The 20,598-nt window shown below is 39.0% G+C and overlaps 2 protein-coding genes across 2 annotated transcripts; both read right to left on the bottom strand.

Annotated features, from left to right (window-relative positions):
- Nucleotides 1-9,045: 9,045 nt before the first annotated feature.
- On the bottom strand, nucleotides 9,046-14,642 carry LOC131459803 (lactoylglutathione lyase-like). Its single transcript, XM_058629911.1, has 6 exons — nucleotides 14,483-14,642; nucleotides 13,251-13,333; nucleotides 12,546-12,686; nucleotides 11,462-11,529; nucleotides 10,592-10,696; nucleotides 9,046-9,453 (listed from the first exon to the last, which is right to left on the bottom strand). Exons 1-6 carry the CDS (start codon nucleotides 14,549-14,551, stop codon nucleotides 9,305-9,307), a joined length of 615 nt encoding a protein of 204 aa, XP_058485894.1. The 5' UTR covers nucleotides 14,552-14,642; the 3' UTR covers nucleotides 9,046-9,304.
- Nucleotides 14,643-15,985: 1,343 nt separating this feature from the next.
- Nucleotides 15,986-20,193, bottom strand: LOC131459147 (lactoylglutathione lyase-like). The gene is made up of 6 exons (XM_058628614.1): nucleotides 20,044-20,193; nucleotides 18,534-18,616; nucleotides 18,181-18,321; nucleotides 17,950-18,017; nucleotides 17,571-17,660; nucleotides 15,986-16,397 (listed from the first exon to the last, which is right to left on the bottom strand). Exons 1-6 carry the CDS (start codon nucleotides 20,110-20,112, stop codon nucleotides 16,306-16,308), a joined length of 543 nt encoding a protein of 180 aa, XP_058484597.1. The 5' UTR covers nucleotides 20,113-20,193; the 3' UTR covers nucleotides 15,986-16,305.
- Between the last annotated feature and the right edge of the window lie 405 nt (nucleotides 20,194-20,598).

Raw genomic sequence — 20,598 nt, 5'->3', positions numbered from 1 at the left:
TACATCTCTGTGTTAAATATAATGCTGCATAAAGCCTGGAAATGAGAGACAGTGCTGTGGGAAAGCTGCCCACTATGTGTCTATGTGCCAAGTCCCATCACACATTATTTTAAGATTCATTAAAACACAGTTTGGGATTTGTGGAACCTTTTATCTGATTTCTGATAAAACAAAATGGGACATTTCCCTCACACTACGGTTTTTTTTTAAGTCAGGGTTGTGTTTCTGGCTTTCCATAGCTTGTGAAAAATAAACAGTTAATCCAAACATTGGCAAAAAACAAACTGCTTTTAATAAAGAAATGAAGGATTTAAATTTGAATAACTGTTGGATTCATTATTGTAGAAATTATCCTGCAGGCCCAGTTTTTATCAAACACAGATACTCTACTGCACTTCTTCTTAGCCATGTCAGCAGTGGAGAAATTGAGGCATGAGCTCTTTTCATTAGATAACAAAAGAGCTTTTATGTGTACCTCCCTTAAAGACACTTAAGGAAAAAAGAGAGAGAGGGAATATGCTTAATGGAAAAAAATAGCCCTTACTGACAATACCTCAGGCAGGAGTGTGATGTTTTCCACGAGGTAGGCTTCTTGTCAAAGCACTATAAAGACATGGTTTGATGGGTTTGGTGTGGAAGAACCATGACTCACAGACCCTTGACCGCAAGACCTTTTGGGATGACCTGGAACAGAGATAGGGAACCAGGCACTGATGTTGGACAAGAAGGCCTCATAATGTAAATGCTCTCCAGAACGAATGGGCATAAATTCCCAAAGAAACAAAACAAACCAAATCTTGAGGAAAGTCTTCATAGAAGTGTGGAAGCTGTCATAGCTGCATAAGAGGGACCAACTCCATATTAAAGTACAGAATATGTATTGAGTTGTCATTACAGTCCCTGTTGGTGTGATGGTCGAGGCGTCTAAATACTATTGTCCATATAAAGGCCGACCGCGTCCTTTGTGGAGTTCACTAAAACAATGCTCAGCAGAAACTGGTTTAATGTCTTGTTTTCAGTGTCATGAATATTATTTAGGTATAACACAAGTAGACTGAAAGAAACATCATGTCTCCCATGAATGTGTCTGCACTTCATCATCAAGCAAACACTGTACGTGTGGTTGTTGAATGTGACACAGATGATGCCTCTTGAGAGTGTGCGTGCAAGCATGAGCCTATACTTGAAAGTACTGGTCTGGAGCCTTTACTGTTATTATCAGCCATTTATTGAAAAGCAAAGTGAAGATTTCTGCCATCAGATTTCATCTTCATGGGTTTCAGGGCCGCTGAAAATCCCTGTGCGTTTTGTCTGCAAACATGTACGGCTGCTTTTACTATTTGTGTTACACCAAGTAAAGCTGTAATTTCACTTCAATTATTATAATAATTGCTAGTGTGGGCATGTGTGAAAATTGGTGGACTGTGCAACGTACAGATTATGACTTGGATGCTGCACCTACCGAATAAAATCTCATCAACTTGAGTGTACTCTGTTTTAAGAGTATGTTTGCTGCTTTATCTCGCCTTTTCACTCTATTTGGTGCCTGTTTCATGGGGTAGAAAAGAGCGAAACGATGATGAGAAAGTGTGGGAAAGATCATGACTTCAAACCAACTGACCCTGTCACCGAGGTTTGAACAGAGAAGAGAAAAGCATCTTTTCATCCCACATACGACCTCAGAGACACTAACGTGTGATAAAGTGATGGTGATGTCAGTAAGATCCACTTGGGTTTGAATCTATAAGGACCTGCACAAGGTCATTCAGCCTGAGGTATGTAATAAAATAACGATCACATGTTTGTTGAATGTTTTCCTGCTAACTGTAAAAGTAACGTACAAAAGTGAGAAGAAATGTTCTCTCTCTCTCTCTCTCAGAACACGTCTATGATCCCTGCCGCTGATTCACTTACTGTACAAGTAAGTAGTATTAGTAGGAGTAGTAGTCATATTACATTGACATCATCTGCAAGATAAAACCAATATGGTCTGTACTCCAGAGAAAACCAGAGAAAAAGCATGTCATATAAAATGACTTCGTGATAGTAATGGCATTGATCTCCTCCTCAGGAAGGTTGTTCCAGAGTCTCTGGGCCCTGATCTTTTGAGAGTCACCCATAGGCAATCCAGTAAATTGAGACCGTTTAGTCTGGATGAAGTGGTGATTGAACCACATCCCTGACAGACAAACTGATTTGAAACATGGGATTATTAACATCACCACTCACCGCTAAATTCAATTTAAACATAATTCGATGTTTGTTATCCATCCATTTTCTACCACTTTATCCTCTACATAGTGGGGTAGCTGTGCCAATCTCAGCTATGTTTGATATGACCCTTATAGGCCACTTTATTAGGTACACACGACCCCTACTCTCATTCTCTGTAAACCCTTGAGATGGTTATGTGTAAAACATAAATCACAGTAAATCAGCAGTTTCTCAGAGCAGCCCATATAAAACTAACAAGTCACTTAAATCACCTTTTCTCCCCATTCTGATGCTCGGTTTGCACGTAAGCATGTGGACTTGACCATGTCCACATGCATACATGCATGAGTTGCCGCCATGTGTTTAGATACTGATTAGATATGTGTGTAAACGTGCAGTCGAACTGGCGTACCTAATTAAGTAGTACATTCCAATCAGTGGTTCTGTGTGTGAAGTTTGTCGGTGGCCATGCAAATGAGAACATCATTGCCTGACCTCTCAGTCACATTATTACGCTCTCCTCAGTTAATGGTGGTGGATTATCAGCTGTGTGTGATGTGATGAAGCAATGGCTGCTGGTTCATGCAGATGTTAGACTCTGGGATTCAGTCCAATCAGGCTATGACCTTCACGGCTTCACCACCATCAGACTCAATTTCAGGTTAATCCCTATGTAATTGAACTGCTTGTACAGTATTGGGGTTAAATCTTATAATCAGTCATTGCTTCACTCTGACCGAACCACAATCCCTGCTCTTCCACAACCCACCCATATTACACCCCCACGCTGCTGATCTAGCGTGGTTTTTCCTAGACTCACAACACATCTGTCTTTCTACCCTTATTTAGTGGAACATGAAACACTCGAACAAGATGTAAAGGCAACATACAACTGTGACAGGAAGACTAGTCAGACAGAACAAGCATGCAACCAAGAGCAAGGTCCAAAAATGGAACAACAGTAATATAATTAATTATACTCTTTGCTGGTTTTAGCCAAAATAATTCCCCTAAAACAAATCTATACATGGTTTGCTTCAGGTGGCATTTAAAGATGCATTCAGAATCTTACTCAAGATCCAGAGATTGGACAAGTGCCAGTTATGCGTTTGTGAACAGTGTTGTTCCCACTTTTGTTGCCGCGTTGAGGAATTGTTTGTATAAATGTATGGGTTGATTCATTTCAATTATCTCTTTCACTGAGCTGAGGAAAACGAGACATAAGGCACTCCTCTGAAAACAGATGTGTCATAGTCACTGATGACTTATTCTGTTTATCTCACTGTTCTATTCTATTGTATAGTGAAAGTGTCAAACTTTAACACACAAAACTGGCTGGTTGGATTTACTTGGATTTGGAAAACTCAAAACTTGTTTAAGACTGTAGTGTAGTCACAAGACTTGATTGACCTCCAGGACTGCAGAACCCCAGTCTGTGGCCCAGAAAATACATTAAAACATGGTGTTTTCTTTATTTTCCAGTGTCTAAAGCCTCAGTCTACACTTTATACTTCATAGAATTATACAACGTGTCCCTCTTCCTTCATGGTGTCTGTGATCCAAGTAGATGAGGCTCATTGAATGGACTTCTCAGTCTGTGTTTAGTCTATGGACTCAGGCCACATTGATGGATGGCTATTACTTTCTCTGTAAATACAGACTGGGATCCCCTGCAGTCTGCTGTTTAACTTTCTAATTTATAGAACTCGGTGTGCCTAATATTTTGAAATGTCCTAAAATCCTAAATATGAATTTATAACTATAGGACATGTGTTACACTGTAACACAGATGAATGCACATTTGGATTACAGCTGTAACTGCTGAATAAACTCAGCAAATGCTAAGCAAATATTCATTCAATTTAATGGAATACAAACAAACTGAATAGACAATGAAGACTTGTCAAACCCACGATTGTTTCCACACCACATACAGTGGACACAATCTTTCAAGCCTCTCTATAACAGCCTCAACTCTACCATTGAGATATTGTGTACCTTTTCGTCTCTTCTGCCCTGTGATGCTCTGAATAGGACAGCAGACCTGACAGGTAACCTTTGAGTAGTTTAAGCTAAGAGTAGTCTCTGACGGGCAGTGAAGGGTGAAGAGATCAGCACACTGTGGCTTCTTTCCAATCTACTGCATAACCTGAAGCCTTTAAAATGGGTCACTTTTTTTTCCCTCTCCTGTGACTGTCTGTTATCCATAATCTGACACACCAGCACCAAGGTTTACTGGAAACTGAACAAAAAAAAGATTTTCCATCAAGAAAAATCTCAGTTACAATCTTTGCTCCTGATAGTAGGCATTATCAGCATCAATGAGCATCTTTGCGAGAGCTGTTGTTGTTGTTGTTGTTGACGACTTCAGCAACCGTCTCGTGCCGGAGTCAGACGACATAATAACGTTGGTCTCTGTGTCAGATTAGATGATCACAGCTCCATGAACATGTGCCAAGACTTAACTGACAGGAATGACTTGGTGGTAGTCAACCAGTCATCATGACTGACTGACTGATTTGTTCTAATCACAGACACAGTGGGTGCATTCTTCATGACTAATTGGCATCCATTCTTCTCAACAGCCATTTTGCAACCTATTGTCATGTTACAAATCAGTTTGTCTGTCAGTCAGATCAGGGCCCAGAAGCTCTGGAACAACCATCCTAATGTAGACATTACTATCACTAAGCCACTTTATATGACTTTCACTTGTACTTTTTCTGGAAAGCCTTCTCAACCTGTTCCGTGTCAAACTGACAATTCTCTGCATTCTTTTAAATGTATTTTGACACAACTGTTATGAAGAACTTTATTGTTACTGTTTAAAATCTATTTGTGCTGTGTCTCGTTTCTTTTCCCTGTGAGCTATCATTTTCTAATTAGATTCAGTTCCTCTAAACCAATATCCAACAACTGCACGTGGTATGTTTCAGTAAAGGTTTGAGTGACATTCATGCGCTCTCATTCAGAGCACTGAGCATCACTAATACTATCATGCAACTTCAATACATCACTGGGAAGATTTTCAAGAAATCCAGCAATTACAGTGTCCAATTACATAAATTTTATATTCTCTTTATTCTGCGAGGAATATGCTCTCTTCTTTGACTATGCTCATTTTCTGTGTTAGTTCAACATGTGCCTTCTGACTTTACAGCAATTCCTATGACCTCAATTTGACTTCAAAAATGACACACTTGTATCAGCATGAGCTACTTGCTACTCTGCATAATAGGCCAATCTCAGCAAGTCTGCATCAATAGTGTACTTCACATGTGCAGTCCCTAATATAGAAAATAATTTCCGAGCCAAGGGAGCACTTCACCATTCCAATGCACATTAGCAAAAATAATTGATGCACGCTTTTTCATCTCCAAATGTAAATTATAGAGAGGAAAAAAGACAACTTACGCACATGGAACATTCCTTTTTTTTCCCCCAGGCAACAGCAGGTGCAGAGAGCGAGTGCTCCTGAGGTGTTTTTGTGCAAAGGTTTTATCAGTTAGGTTCATAATGACGGCTTTGACGCGACGAAGACACAATGCACAATGTCAACTTGAAAGGAATGCTTCATGAGAATGAAATGGGGGAGAGAGAGAGAGAGAGAGAGAGAGACAGAGAGACAGAGAGAGAGTTTTTTTCACCTGTGGCAAAATGGTGAAAACGACACCTAAGATAAGGGAGTTAATAACCTATTTTCCTGTGGGGTGACAAAGTCATCACCTTACACACACTTTACCTCACCTGGCAAATATATTGTCTCTGATGTTAACTGATGGTTGAGTCATCAGTGTCTCAAAAAAGTCTTTATATTTGAACCATAAACTAAAACAGGATGATGTCTTGATTAAGTATTTGTGTATGTATGTTGAACATTACACCTGTCAGTGAAAACACAGAAAATGTTTCCTTTGTTTGATAAAGATGCAAGTAAATGAACAAATTCAGAATAAGAAAGTGTCTCATTCGGACTGGACATGACAGAGACTTGTATGTTTGCAGATAATCAGACAAGTACGGTGAAAGGATAATTCACTCATTTAGTCAGCAGAGGATTTATATAGTTGTCAAATTAAATGGTTTAAATTAGCGGGGAACTGTAGTTCTGATAAGAAACTACTGTATGTTATATACATAAATACTAAATATAACATCAAATATTTTACTTTATGACATCAGCTTTACAGATGGAATAAGAGGTTTCATAAATGGAAAGATTTACAGTACGGCGGGCCATTACACGGCTGACCTATAGGGACAGAAATGGACTGACAAGACATAAATAGCTTTGTTTAAATTACTATTACATAATATATCAAGAATCACTAAAAATAGGCGTATGATTACTGTGAATATAAACAGTTAATCACACAACTACACAAACTAGGCCTACTCCTAAACCAGTGAGTGTGGCTCTGTTGCAGGTGGGACAGCAGATGAAATGATAGGTTGAAGGTTTATGAATTATAAAACCCACACAACTGTGCCTCGCTACTTTCAGAGTGCCAAAGCTTGTCCACTGCTGTATTCTCTCTATGGGAATGACAACAATGATGTAAGTTAACATCAAGGAGACCCACATCCTCTATCAACCTCCAACCAAAACAGCCACTCACTCAGCCTGTCATAAAAGTGGACATCCCCCAACACTGCAGCCTTCTCTCCTCCAACGCTGACATCGACCATGAGGTCAGTCATCGTATGAGTGTGCAAACGCTAGACTCTGGAAGAGAATTTGAAGATCGAGACCTAAAGGCCCAAACTGTGAGTCTACCGTGCCGTCATCCTCCCCACCCTGCTGTATGGAGCTGAGGCCTGGACTAACTACAGCAGGTATCTGAGAGGCCTGGAACAACAACACCAAAGATCCTTAGGAAGGATATTGAGGATCCACTGGGAGGCACAGAAGAACCAACATCAGTGTTTCGGGGAAAGCTAACACAAACAGTATTGCCACCACACTAATGGAGCAGCCACATCATCCGCATGCCCAACACGTCTCCCTAAATAAATCCTGTATTCCCAGCTAAAGGAAGGCCAGTGAGCCCCCGCCGGGCACACGTTAAGGACAACATCAAGGCCAAAAATTCCACTTCACATTGGACAACTGGGAGAACATTCCACTGGTCTTTTGTTTCTTAAAAATGCAGTAAAGGTACAGGAATACTCGGAATACATTTGAATAGATAATCTAAGTAGATCATTCAGATAATATTGCTGAGGGCTCTTTGTACACAAAGTGCTCCTATACTGGCTTTGTTCTCCTCTTTCCTTGCCAACATTTTTCAACTTGAAATAATCCAAAAATATCCAACGTATTTTACAAGACAAAGCAGTCACAATGTAATTAACTCAATTAATCAAGAAAACTGAATTCTTATTCAGTTGAGGAGCTGTGGTTCTCACGTTCAGGGTCAGTAGCTCTCTGGTGCCCCCTGCTGCCAAAGTGCTTCCTCTTTTCCATCAAAATAATCCACTGCACTTTTAACTGAACTGTTACTTTGCAGTGTCACAGTAAAATAGGCCAACATAGGGTGGTTCAAATAAATGTGATAAATTCAAATGTGATAAATTCAAAATGTTTCAGGTACTTGAATAAAATCTGACGGTTAATGTTTACAGTTTAGTTTGATGTGCTGACATCATACACGGCAGGCCTGGTAAATATTTATGTAGCACTTTTCTAGCCTTGATGGCCACTCAAAGCTGCTTTACACTACAGTTTTGCCATTCACTCCCACATTTATACAGCACATCTATGGGTGGCCACCAGGAGCAACGTGGGGTTAAGTGACACATCGGCACGCAGACTCGTCGAGCCAGGAATCGAACCAAGAACCTTGAGCTGGAAGACGACTCAGTCTACCACTGAGCCTCGTGTCAGAGGCACTGAATGGAATCTGGAAGTTGGAGAACAAATCTTATATCTAACTTTGACTGTAACCAGTAAATATCTAACTTTAACCATAATCTCATTACAATTCATATCTTACATGTAACCTCAATAATTACTCAGAAATGACGAGGTGGCTTTATGGACAATGCATTCCCTAGCCGGTTACCCTAACCTTACCCTAAAACCAGGTCTTAACCCCCAAAAGCCCTGAAAAGATTTTTAAGGGCTCAATTTCCTCACTTTGCCAAAAAGTCCTCACTCCCTATGGTTTATAGTCTTTTTTTTTAGTCATTTAGTCCTCACAAAGCTACACCTACTGTGCAAGAACACACAATAATAACACAATAACACACATAATGAGTATTCCTCAACAATGTGTTGTGAAGTTATTGTTTAATGTTAAAACAATAATTTAGTCACTGCAACCTCTGATTTGACTAAAACTAGCACTAAATCTCAGCGAGTAGCTTCATGTTGATACTGAAAACATGACAATCTAAATGTGATCCTAAACACTTTTGTGCAACTGGAAATATTTCCCTTCATTCCATGTGGAAGAAGTTGATGATACTTGATTCATAATGTGTGGAAATTTTAACCAATTTAATAAGAGGGGTGGAGTGGTTCAGTGGTTAAGACCAGTACTCTGTATGCAAAAGACATCATGGTCGCAAGTTCAACTCCACCCCTGGCTGATTGTACTCAATTCCCTTATAAGTTGCTTTGGATGAAAGCGTCTGTTAAATGTAATGTAAGAGAATTAGTTTTTATTTTGTATTTTGTGGAATGATCTGTAGGCTGTTATTTATATAAGGGTAAAGCAAATAAGAAACAGATTTGACTTTAAGATCAACATTGACTTACTAACCTGTAAGACAAGAACCAAGTCTAATATTCATGTGTGGCCACTGCTATAACTTGGCCTTGATTATTTGATCAAAAATACCTATTATTTTTATGGTGTTTCTAAACAAATCAATCAACAAATCATCTGAATGATGGTGCTTACATTTACCAAACAGTAACCTTTTTTATTTATTTTGAAAACATACAAATTGATGGCACATAACCAGCTACACTGTAGTTGGGATTTGCTCATCAACGTGCAATAAAAGCACAGCAAAGACACACGGAGTGCCTTTGTGCAACTGATTCTGCTCAGCTCTGCAGCACAGGCTGAGAAATTCATCACTAAACCTCGATGTTGTGCTCGTCCAGTGAAGCCACATCATGTCCGGCATGTTCGGTCTGCAGCAGGTAACACGGCGTCAACTCTTGACTCACAATCTCGATCCAGTAGCCGTCAGGGTCCTGAATAAAAGCCAGGCCTTTAACTTTGCCTGAGAGAAACACATACAGAGGAGGGGCAGGATGGAACATTTATTAAATATACACATACATATATACATATACATATACATATACATATATATATATATATATATATATATATATATATATATATATATACATATACATATATACATATACATATACATATATATGAATGAAACATGTTAAAGCTGCAGTGCATAAGTCTGTTAGAATCTAAAGTCTGCTACATTAAAGCATCAAATACTGTTCTGATTAAGCCCCCCCACACAACTCTCTACATGTTTCTAAGTATAGCTGCATTTCCCACAGTGCGCACAGGAAGTGATTTGTTTACGTCAAGACATGATGGAGGCAAAACAGAAGCACAACAGCAACATACTGTAGCACTCGTAAGCGAAACTAAAGGTTTCAGAAGCGGATTCTTCAACTGGGTTGTGTTTGATGTTTGATGGGATTGACGCAGGTGTAGGGATTATGACAATTCACCTACTGTAGACCAGAAAAGAGCCATTTTTGTCCCCTCTCCATCCAAATAAAATGAATCTGAAGCCACAAAACCCATTAAACCCATAAAATGGAGATAATATCACATCTAAATTATATTATACAGATGTTTGTAAAAGAACAATAGTTTGTTGCATTTAAGAAATTTAAGAACTACAAAAATAAAACTGCATTGCATTGCTATTTATAACCAATCTTTTATAAAATGGAGAAAAAAATTTAACAGAGTGATTTAGACCTAGTCCTTCCATTGTTTGTGTAAAATGAATGAAACTAAAAGTAACCCACTTTGAAATAAACAAAGCTATATTTGGATTTAAGTAGTTCATGATTGCTCAAACCTGCCTGGCGTACAGTTAGTATGTGGACACAAATATGGCCCATATTTCAAACACAATTTTTGTTGGGTTCGGGTTAGTTTTCAATATCACATTTGATGTGACGCATCATCTTGACCTCTAAACAAGAGGTGTTCACTTTGAAAAATACAAAGCTACAAGGAGCCACTGCAGAGGATCTGAAGCCATGTCGATGCCCCTGCAGTGTATCGGGGGAGGGGTTTTCCCACAAGTGTTCACACCAAGAATAGTACAGCGGTTATCAGACAGTAATCTGAAGAGAAACCTTATATTCACTGACATTTCACATCGTCGCCGTCGTCTGGCTTCTTGACAAACGTGACTCCTTGCTCTTCGAACAGTTTACAGGCGGCGGAGACGTCGGGAACAGAGATTCCAATATGTCCTGTCAAACGTCGGTTAATAAACAGACGCTGTTAACTTGTCAATCAACAAGACAGTTACACTATAGTACACAGTAACAGACAAACATGGACAGTTCATTTGTACCGTGGAAGAATGTGGAAACACTAAAGCTTGGCAGTCGTCCGCTTTTTCTTCATCATTCACATTTACACAACCATTCTTCACTTCCTCACCAGGACTCCCTTGAACACCCTCCCTTCCCTTCACTCTCACAGATTTACAAAACTCCATCTTATCGTCAGTCATTACTCAATATCCACAGCATCAGTCATGCTCTTGGTTCCAGCTGCTTTACTAACTTACTCATCCCTAAAAGTCCGCACTATCCTTTGATCATTTCAGTTTGACTGGAATCATCCGCAACAGACACCAAGACTCACGCTCTTCTTTTAAAAACATAGAGAGGTGACTGTTGCACCTGCATGTTTTTTTCACTTCAAACATGTGGTTGATGTTTCCCCCTTTCCGTTGTTTGTCAGCCCTGTTTCTATGTTGCCTCTTGGCCAGGTCGTCGTTGTAAATGAGAATTGGTTCTCAACTGACTTACCTGCTTAAATAAAGGTCAAATAAGAAAATTAAAATAAATAAAACACATTCACCTTTGACCACCTAATCCTAAAGTGTTCATCCTTCAGTTCAAATGAACAATTTAACAAAATCCAAAAAGAATCACAACAACAGGACAGATGGACAACGTCCGTGAGGAAAAAAAAAAGGATTTCTGGTGCTAAACGTGAGATCTTACCAAAGCCTTGTGGGTCACAGTTTCCATGGTGATAAGACTGATGCTCGTCAGACTCTGAGCCCCAGTTACTGATGACGGGAAAAGAGAGGACAGTTAATAATACAAGCAATGAAGATGTAAACATGTTTGATAACTCATATGACCTCAGCCACTTTCTCCCTTCTGTCTGTGTTTAAACAACATGTAAATTATATGTAAAAATACAAAACAAATGTAAATTAGTGTGAGAATGTGAGAATCCTCATTCGGCTCATCCAGCAAACTCTTGCTTCCTCTTCTACACCTGGATCCTGATTGGAGCAGATCCAGATCCAGTCTCATCATGCCAGTTGCTGGTTTCAGGTTTTTGATTCCATAAAGCAAATCATTTAATTTAATTTTTTTGATTTGCTTCCCTTCCCCTCAGGGTCATGACAATTAAAAATGCATAATAAGATGAAAACATTTAAATAATCTGCAGCAATTACTACAAATGTAAGAAGTCTGTTTTTCATCATTTTCATCATTTATACACATCTGGACACATTAGCGGTGATAAAATAGTTTCTAAGATGCAGACGTGCATGATTCTGCATCAACGCAGTGACAGCATGTCATCGATTATTATAACTAACGTGTGTTGTGTTGTGTTTTTCCATTTTATTTGTAAAGAAACATTAAAATAAAAAATGGGGAATTCATAATTACTTTATTGATTAATATAGAAAATGAAAGATGCCATGTATTGTGATTCATAATAATTATATTTACAGAGCACTTTTAAGACATAAAATGCAGCTGCTTCCGACTTGTCTTAAAACATGTAGAAAATATAATCTAAAATCAAATAAAAGGGCAAATGTAAAAATTAAAAAATCAAATGTATTGGCAGAAGAAGACAGGCAGGTGTCTCTGCTGGTTTGGTGGACTACTTTAAAAAGCAGACCTGGATGTTGTTGCTGGGTAATGACGTATTAAATGATCCGAGATGTAAGAAGGCACTTAGAGCTTCTAGGAATCGATTCTAAAAGGAAAACAGAAGCCAGTGCAAGCGATCTAAAAATCAAAGATCCAATTGAACCTTCATAGCTGGAGATGCACCTACTGTGTCAGCTCGATGGTGGCTCTCCTGGAAAAGGTCCACGACGTCTTATCCTCCACGTCTGTAGGAATATCGTATTTGTCCTCAAAGCCCAAGAAGAAGAGAGAGAAATGCATGGAAGGGAAGTCAAACTTCTGCAGCAGCCTGTGAGAATTTACACAGCAGAGAGAAAACATCGCTCAAGTCACCAAGTCCAGGTTAATGGACAAGAAAATCAACAACCACTACACACAAACACAAACAGATTAGAAGAGTAACACATGTAATAAGCAGTAAAGATAGATTTTCTGGTCAGAAGTGTAAAAGAGTTGCATTTAATGCATTTTAACAAAAAGGTGAGGATGGTGATGTTTGGATGTTAAATAACAAATTGACATAGAAACACTGGAGAGGGAATCTTGGTTTATATGATCTTCTGGAATGAAAACCAAGAAAAACACTGTTTCAGTGAGGACAATACTATTATTTGGAGGAAAATACGAATGCATCAGCTTATCCTACAAGAGAGGAGGCCCCTCTAAAAGAAGGGGGGGGGTATAAAACTTCGCAGGCGTCCGTGAGATTTAGCGTATCAGAGATATCAGTCACCAAGTTCAGTTTCTGAAAAAGAAACGGTCTCAACAAGTCCTTCACACACAGACAAGCACACACAGAGAGAGAGAAACAGGTCAAAAGTGCAAAAGTGTACAACACTTATGTCATACTCACGTCATGCCGAGGATTCTGGTGTAGAAATCCAGGGATTTCACTGGATCTTTAACCCTCAACATAGTCTGCTGCATCGTAAAATCCTACACATACAGTATATAACATGTTTTAATTCAGTGTGCTCTTAATCCAACACAAAAATTACAGTATTTTGTTTTATTTATTTCTTTTTAAACAGGACACATTCTTATTTCATATGTTGCAGACACAGGTCATTCCATGAGTAGTGGATTAAGCAAACGGTCGCGTTGTTACTCGTAGGATTCTGAACTCCTGTGAAATTTGTGATTTGGTTGGTGAGATGTTGACATTGTCTTCAGTTCATGGACATCATGGAACGTGGTTTACAAAACTGACACCTGAAACTAGCGAGTGAGATCATTAACTCCCCAGGAAAAGGTTTAAGTTGACTAATTTTTCAATAGACTTCCATTCAAATTGAGGGGTTTTTTTTTGCAACCAGCAGAGTCACCCCCCCTGTTGGCTATTCAACATGTTTTTATTTCCTGGTTGGTTTCAGGAGGAAACCTGCAGACTACTTCCATGTCTTATAAACTGTGTACGATGAAAGCACTGTGACTTTGAATGTTGCTGTTGCTGATATTTTGTAGTTTGCATACAAACTTCTGTGTGTGTGTGTGTGTGTGTTTCACAGATGAACATTATCTCTGTGGTTAGAGCCTCTTCCCCTTCCCCATGTCCTTCCTCCAACTAACACGTCTATAGAAACGCCTAGAAAAGCCATGTGGTATTATAACACATCCATACATTTATACACATCCATGCTTTTATTGTTTGTCCATCCCTCTCATTGTCAAATTCATAACTTCTGAATACAGAGATGCAAAACTTCAGAGCCAGTGACGACATGAAACAAACACACACACACACACACACACTGTCCAAAACAAAACACGTGTGTAAAAGTCTTATTTATGAACTTTAACAGCAGTGATCCTACAGCAAATACAAGTGAAGCAGATGCAAAGAAAATACTATTGTTTTATAAAACACTTAATCCCTGGTGCATATCAATCTTCTGTCAGATGCTGCAGTTTCTAAACAATACAATACTGACTAGTGTCACTGTGTGTGTGTGTGTGTCCACAATGATCCACAATGATCTTAAAAAAACAGAGTTGAATCAGCTGATTGATATCACCTGTGTGCCTGCATACACACAAGCCTTTAATTGAGAAAACTCTTTTCTATAGTCACACAACTGATCTTACCTTAGTCATTGGATCTCCATCTTTACAAGCTGCAGCCGCAGCATCGTCTGACAGACCTTTGTCGACCATTTTCACTGACACAGTCAGTCACACAGGACCAGTCCAGTCCCCACGTCCACACTCTCACCCACAGGCGCGTTCACGGTGCAAGTCTGGGAGGGAGTGTGAAATCATCAAATGTCCGAGGGCCCTCTAGCGGTTATGTTAGGTACTTCACGGTAGGGTCACAAACTGTCACCGAGTGTCTGGTTTGGTCAGTAGGGGTCCGTCAAGTGAAAAAAAACACATGGAAATAATAGTATTTATGATGATAGTTAAATTAATTTCAAAATAAAAGTGTTTGTTCTGATATGGAACGATAAATAGAACAGTATAAACGTATTTATGGTGGAAAATCAATCTATTATTAAAACAATAACTTGATATTAACTGGCTGGCCACATGAAATTGATTGGGGGCCACATTGACTCATAATTTCATTATTTATGAGTAAGGCGACATGTACAGTGTCATCAATCATGTTAAATATAAAAGAATAAACATTACATTCAATCACAAATATTATATATGTGAAGGAGTGTGTGATATGTAATAAAAATGTCTTATAACATACCGTTTCCATGGAAATCCTCAAAGAAATGATTTGCAGGACAGACCCCGGTCACTGCCACATACAGGTTATTTGGTACTTTTGAAAAATGCAGATCTTCAGTAGGGAAAGAGCAACAGACACTGCGATCACGTGTCTTAGATTGTTTTAAGCAAAAGTACATAAGATGTTTTCGTCTCTAAGCCACACATGGCATCAGCTGCTCCCTAAAAATCAAATAAAAGAAGACATAATGATGAAGCTCAGTGTCTGCAGAGCATTTAAGTAAGTCTATGTAAATGGAGACCAAACATCTCAGCTCTCACTGCTGCATCTTCATAATAAAAGCATCAACCTGACCAATCAACATGTCTTCATTTTGAATTAAGTCAGGAAATGCAGTGTCAGTAAATTCACCAGCTGGTTCCCAGGATGTTCTGGGAACATTCCCTGAAGGTTCCCCCCTAGGTTCTCCTGTGGTTGATATGGAAAGGTAACCTAATTTTTTTTTTGTTTTTGGTTGCACATTTGGATTGCAGAACATTACTTTGTCACAACCTTCATACCACCTTTTGAGGACTAACATTTTATTTTCATTAACATTTTAAACCAGCATATATATATGCTGGTTTACAATGTTATAAGGTCGCTGTCACCACTGCTTTTCTTTTTTTCATTTCAGGTGATCTTTATAAAATTGGTTCTAGTTAAAAGCTCACGCTAGTTTGTCACAGGTCACACACAATTCTCTTAAATGTTTTACATTTAAAGACATGTTTGCATTAAGACAGGTTTCATTAAAGACACTTTGGAAACAATATGAAACAATGATGAGCATTCAAATCAATGTGTGGCCCTTCACACTTCATCCACGTGTAGCTCTCAAGCAAAAGAAATGACAGATCCATTTCATCTGATCGGTGACTTTACCATTTATTGCACAGTAACACCACTTTTCTTCTGAATACATGCAAACTGATGGCAGATAAACAGCTACACTACGTAATTGTAATTTATAAAAATAACTAAATTATTTGCTTACGAACTTGCAATATTAGTCCAGCCCGTGCAAAGGCACACTGATTGCCATTGTGCAACCTGTGCTGCTTCATTTCCCCCTAAACTCTCAAGCACAGGATACTAAATTCAACGCTCTGCTCTGCTCTCCTCTCCTAATGAAGCCAAAGCAGGTCTGGACTGTTCACAATGCAGCAGGTAGCACGCTGTCATTTCTTTACGAGGTAATGGACACCATATTGTTCGGACTCAGGATCTCGATCCAGTAGCCATCAGGGTCTTGAATAAAAGCCAAACCTTTCATCTTACCTGAGAAAAACACAGAGGAGGGAGGAGGATGGAAAACAAACATTAAATTCAGGTTTCTACAAGAGCTCACCCTAATCATAGTCACACACCAAGGTTGTCAAAAATACTTAAAATTGGGTGATAAACCTTATAGGGGTGTTAACGTTAGTCGATTAACAGCCGCTCAGAATTTATTAATCAATGAATCAGTCATTTTGAGTCATTTCTCTGGACCTCACATGCTCTGTAATTGGCATTTATACCAGCAGAGACCAAACATCGAACAAAACACTACTATAAACAACAGAAGAAGTCGAAGTGCAGGGAAACAAATGTGAGGTGTGAGGAAGGGGCCCCTGAGCTGCACCTTCCTGGTGCAACTTTTTTCAGGTCTTGTTAAGACTGCAGCCCAAAGCAGATTTGTAAGCATATCGGATTAGAATCTGATCTTTCTGACCAACTGTTCACATTATATATTGCAAGTGATCAGATCAGATCTGATCGACAGTCTAGTCTTCTACATGGATTTCTAAATTTACAGGCCACACCCTGGAAAAACAAGTAGTCTAAACAAAATAGACAACAGGAATCCGTGTCTCTTTCTGTTCCAAATGGTTATGTGGAGATTTTTTAACTACTTCCACTGTGGCAATATTGTTAACGCACCTCCAATAAACTTCCGTCGCTACGTCATTGTTAATGTTGTCGTTCGAGTTGCGCTGCGAGGGATGCAGAAGACACTTGGAAGTCCTATCCGAGCGACGAGACGTTCAGATTGAAACCAATCTGTAAAAATCTGATCAAAATTGCATTTGAAACCACCACCGAATGTGGTTTGAATCAACTTTGGGGAAATCAGATCTCATGTGCTTTTTTAGCTGTCCAGACTGCCCAAAATAAATCAAACTAGATACAATCTGGTTATGCTTAAAAATCTGATTTGGGCTGCAGTCTAAACAATAGTTGACCACTTCTTTTCAAACGCAGTATGAAAAAATAAGTAAAAAACCTTTTCGACAATAAACTCTCTTCTCTGAATGTAAATGACATTGACTGGAGGAAAGCAAATGCACAACATTTCCCCAACACAAGCATTTTTTTCCCAAGCAAGAGTGTCATTGTTTTATAAATCTAATAATATTTGATAGCACTGTGCCAAATCATTATAGTCATTAGCATTTTTTTCCATCCTACCATCATCTGGCTTCTTGACAAACGTGACTCCTTGCTCTTCAAACAGTTTACAGGCGGCGGTGACGTCAGGGACAGCAATTCCTATGTGTCCTGTCAAAATGTCAGGTAAACAGCGACCGTGAATCCACATGACACTTCCACATTAGCAGAGTTTGCTTCGGTGCGATGCTACATTAACATGTAACTTCCTCACTGATGTGATCTGCATGTCTTCTTCTAAAAAGTAAAACTGTTCATTGGTCCATAATAGAGCATTTGAGACATAAACAATAACGCATTTTACTCACTAAACCTCTGACATGCCTTCTTTTACCCCATTTTGTATATGCAGCATCATTGGTGCTAAATCTGTGACTGTACAACAGGGAAGCAATCTTACCAAAGCCTCGAGGATCAGAGTTTCCATTGTGATAAGACTGACTCTCATCAGACTCGGTGCCCCAGTTACTGACACACAGGAAGAGAGAGGTGTCAGTTCAATCAATGAGGTGGCAGAAAAGCTATTTTTATATATTATACATATTTAACCATTGATACACTAAGTGGAATCAGCAAAAAGTTAAATATATACATGTCATGTGTATTTTAGAAACAGGCTGTAGACCCGTACTGTGTCAGCTCAATAGTGGCTCTCCTAGAGAAGGTCCAGCCCGTCCTCTCCTTCACATCTGTAGGAATATCATTTTTGTCCTCATAGCCCAAGAAGAAGAGAGAGAAATGTAAAGGGGGGAAGTCGAATTTTTGCAGGAGCCTGTGAGAATTTGCACACCAAAGAGAAAACTTCACTTCAGTCACCAAGTTCACTTCATGAATACGAAACAAAAATCTCAACAACCCACAACAAAACTTACAAACTGTCAACAGTGTAAAGATCTTAAACCGCACTGCAAATGATCTTGTTTCAATAACCAGTTAAGACTGATTTTGACTGCTCTGCCCTGAAGCCCACACACCAATACTCACGTCATGCCGAGGATTCTGGTGTAGAAATCCAGGGATTTTAACGGATCTTTGATCCGCAGCATTGTCTGTTGCATCTTGAAATCCTGAGACAAAAACAAAGGACAAGACACATAAAGAAGTAAAGAAAAAGGATCTTTATTGCCATTTTAAAACCCAAATTGCACAACGGAATTACTAGGTCAGATGAGAGCCGCTGCAACTGAGCGTGCTACTACTTCTAATCATGGTACCTTGCAAATCATATCACTTCAAAATTTTGAAGGTTAGCAGAGCAGAGTCCATCATGGCTGACTATGTAGAAAGAGTTGGTAATGTTGTTAAAGTGATAATGATTGGGTGCACTTTGTCAGACAAAAAACATCAGGAATGGGGAGAACAATCTTGTCTAATAGCTCTGTTTGTGCTTTGCAGTTTGAGCTAAACACCTTTTGATTGGCCGACACTGTTGCTGGGTAAGTTAAAATTTGTCAACTTCTGAACCAACAGACCCACATTGCAGTTTGGCAATGCTTGATGTTCCATTCAAAGTGAATAAGAAGCATCTCAGTTGCCTCCTGCCTGTCATTGTGTTTACTTAGACACAGTTAGACAAAATAGACTTGAGTATTATGATAATGTTTGAACCAACAAATTTGACACTGTAAAAAATAAACAAACATGCCCAGATGCCTCACTTTGGCAGTCTTCTATAAACAACTTTTCAGAGACATCATTGAAATGTTGTCCTACACACACACACACACACACACACACACACACACACAGTTGTCTTTTGTCTTGTCCAGAAAACAGCAGCAGAATCAGAAGCAGACATGTTTAGCCAGCCAGGGGTTTAGGGTGCACTTGATTTGCTTTGCGTTCATTTTCAATATTTAAATACCTCGTTGGTCATGATTAAATTACAATTATGCAACCCCACTGAACGTGCAAGTTTATTTTTAGTACTAGAATCCACCTCTGACACTTATCATTGATGCTTCTTGGCCTCTTCAGCCATAGTCCAACTCGATTTACTAGCACTGCGCGCGCGTGTGTGTGTGTGTGTATAGCCCCACCTGCTTTTCATTGTAGGATTGGAGTATGTTCTTCAAGTGTGACCACGCCTAAATACCAACACTGCAGAGAACTGGCTCATCTCACGTCATGTGCAGATAGATAAACTTGACCGATAACTTTTGATAGTTACTTTTCACGGAAAGGCGCATCAGCTACAGTTGTACAGTTACGCAGCTAGCTTACACCGACCTGTGATTTATATAATAAGTTGTTTTAAAATACCTATTTGAACTGATTATATCGTAAATATATACCACAAAAGTAGTCGATCGCGCTTTAGCACAACCGAGTCACAGGTTATAGTATAGTATAGAAACAGTTAGTGACACTGTCCGATAATGGACGCACAGCTCCTTGACAGAGCAGTTATGAGTCAACGGCCTGTCGGCTTTGGTTTGGGGTTTATGTTCGTGTGAGTTCAGTTCAGCATGTTTAGTCACCAAAATGATATTACCTTGGTTATAGAATCTCCATCTTTACAAGCTGCCGCGGCGTCTTCGTCTGACAGGCCTTTGTCGCTCATTTTTACTGACAGACGTCAAGAGTGGACTGAGTTGCTTCAAGTGGGACTCAGCAGCTCTGAGTTCGAACAGGAAAGGTTTCCGGTACCAGCTTTCAAAATAAAAGTCACAATGACTAAGATATACCGTATGATTTTTACAATGTACCCACCCTTTCCATGTTTTATTTTGGAAAAAACAAACAAGAGAACAGGAATTCAAATGTACAAAATAGTAAAATTACATTAGACAAGTTCTCCATCTTGCGGAGCAGAGAGGTAATACATTTTTAAAAAGTGATAAAATGCCATTGAATTTTAACAAACAAAAATGTATATAAAGGAAAAAATAAATAAATCATAAATAAATAAAAAAACACTGAAATACAAAATTCCTATTTGGATATATCATTATATAGTTAAAGTTTTGGTGCATTTTATCATTTAGCAGCTAATTGGGCAATTAAATAATATTGTACTAAGTCTTAACTTTTAAAGCTTACATTTTCT

Source organism: Solea solea, chromosome 5 (genome assembly GCF_958295425.1).
Source record: "Solea solea chromosome 5, fSolSol10.1, whole genome shotgun sequence".
Classification (NCBI taxonomy): domain Eukaryota; kingdom Metazoa; phylum Chordata; class Actinopteri; order Pleuronectiformes; family Soleidae; genus Solea; species Solea solea.
The sequence above is the reverse complement of the archived record's forward strand: the minus strand, read 5'-3'. Positions and strand labels throughout refer to the sequence as shown.

What these genes read in the sequence shown, in the direction of transcription:
- LOC131459803 (XM_058629911.1), bottom strand. Translation starts at nt 14,551, where the DNA reads ATGGTCGACAAAGGTCTGTCAGACGATGCTGCGGCTGCAGCTTGTAAA. An exon ending in ACCAGAATCCTCGGCATGAC is followed by an intron (nt 12,687 to 13,250) that starts GTGAGTATGACA and finishes AAATTCTCACAG; the next exon opens with GCTGCTGCAGAAGTTTGACT. An exon ending in GCCACCATCGAGCTGACACA is followed by an intron (nt 11,530 to 12,545) that starts GTAGGTGCATCT and finishes TCCCGTCATCAG; the next exon opens with TAACTGGGGCTCAGAGTCTG.
- LOC131459147 (XM_058628614.1), bottom strand. Translation starts at nt 20,112, where the DNA reads ATGAGCGACAAAGGCCTGTCAGACGAAGACGCCGCGGCAGCTTGTAAA. An exon ending in GCCACTATTGAGCTGACACA is followed by an intron (nt 18,018 to 18,180) that starts GTACGGGTCTAC and finishes CCTGTGTGTCAG; the next exon opens with TAACTGGGGCACCGAGTCTG. An exon ending in CTCTGATCCTCGAGGCTTTG is followed by an intron (nt 17,661 to 17,949) that starts GTAAGATTGCTT and finishes ACATTTTGACAG; the next exon opens with GACACATAGGAATTGCTGTC.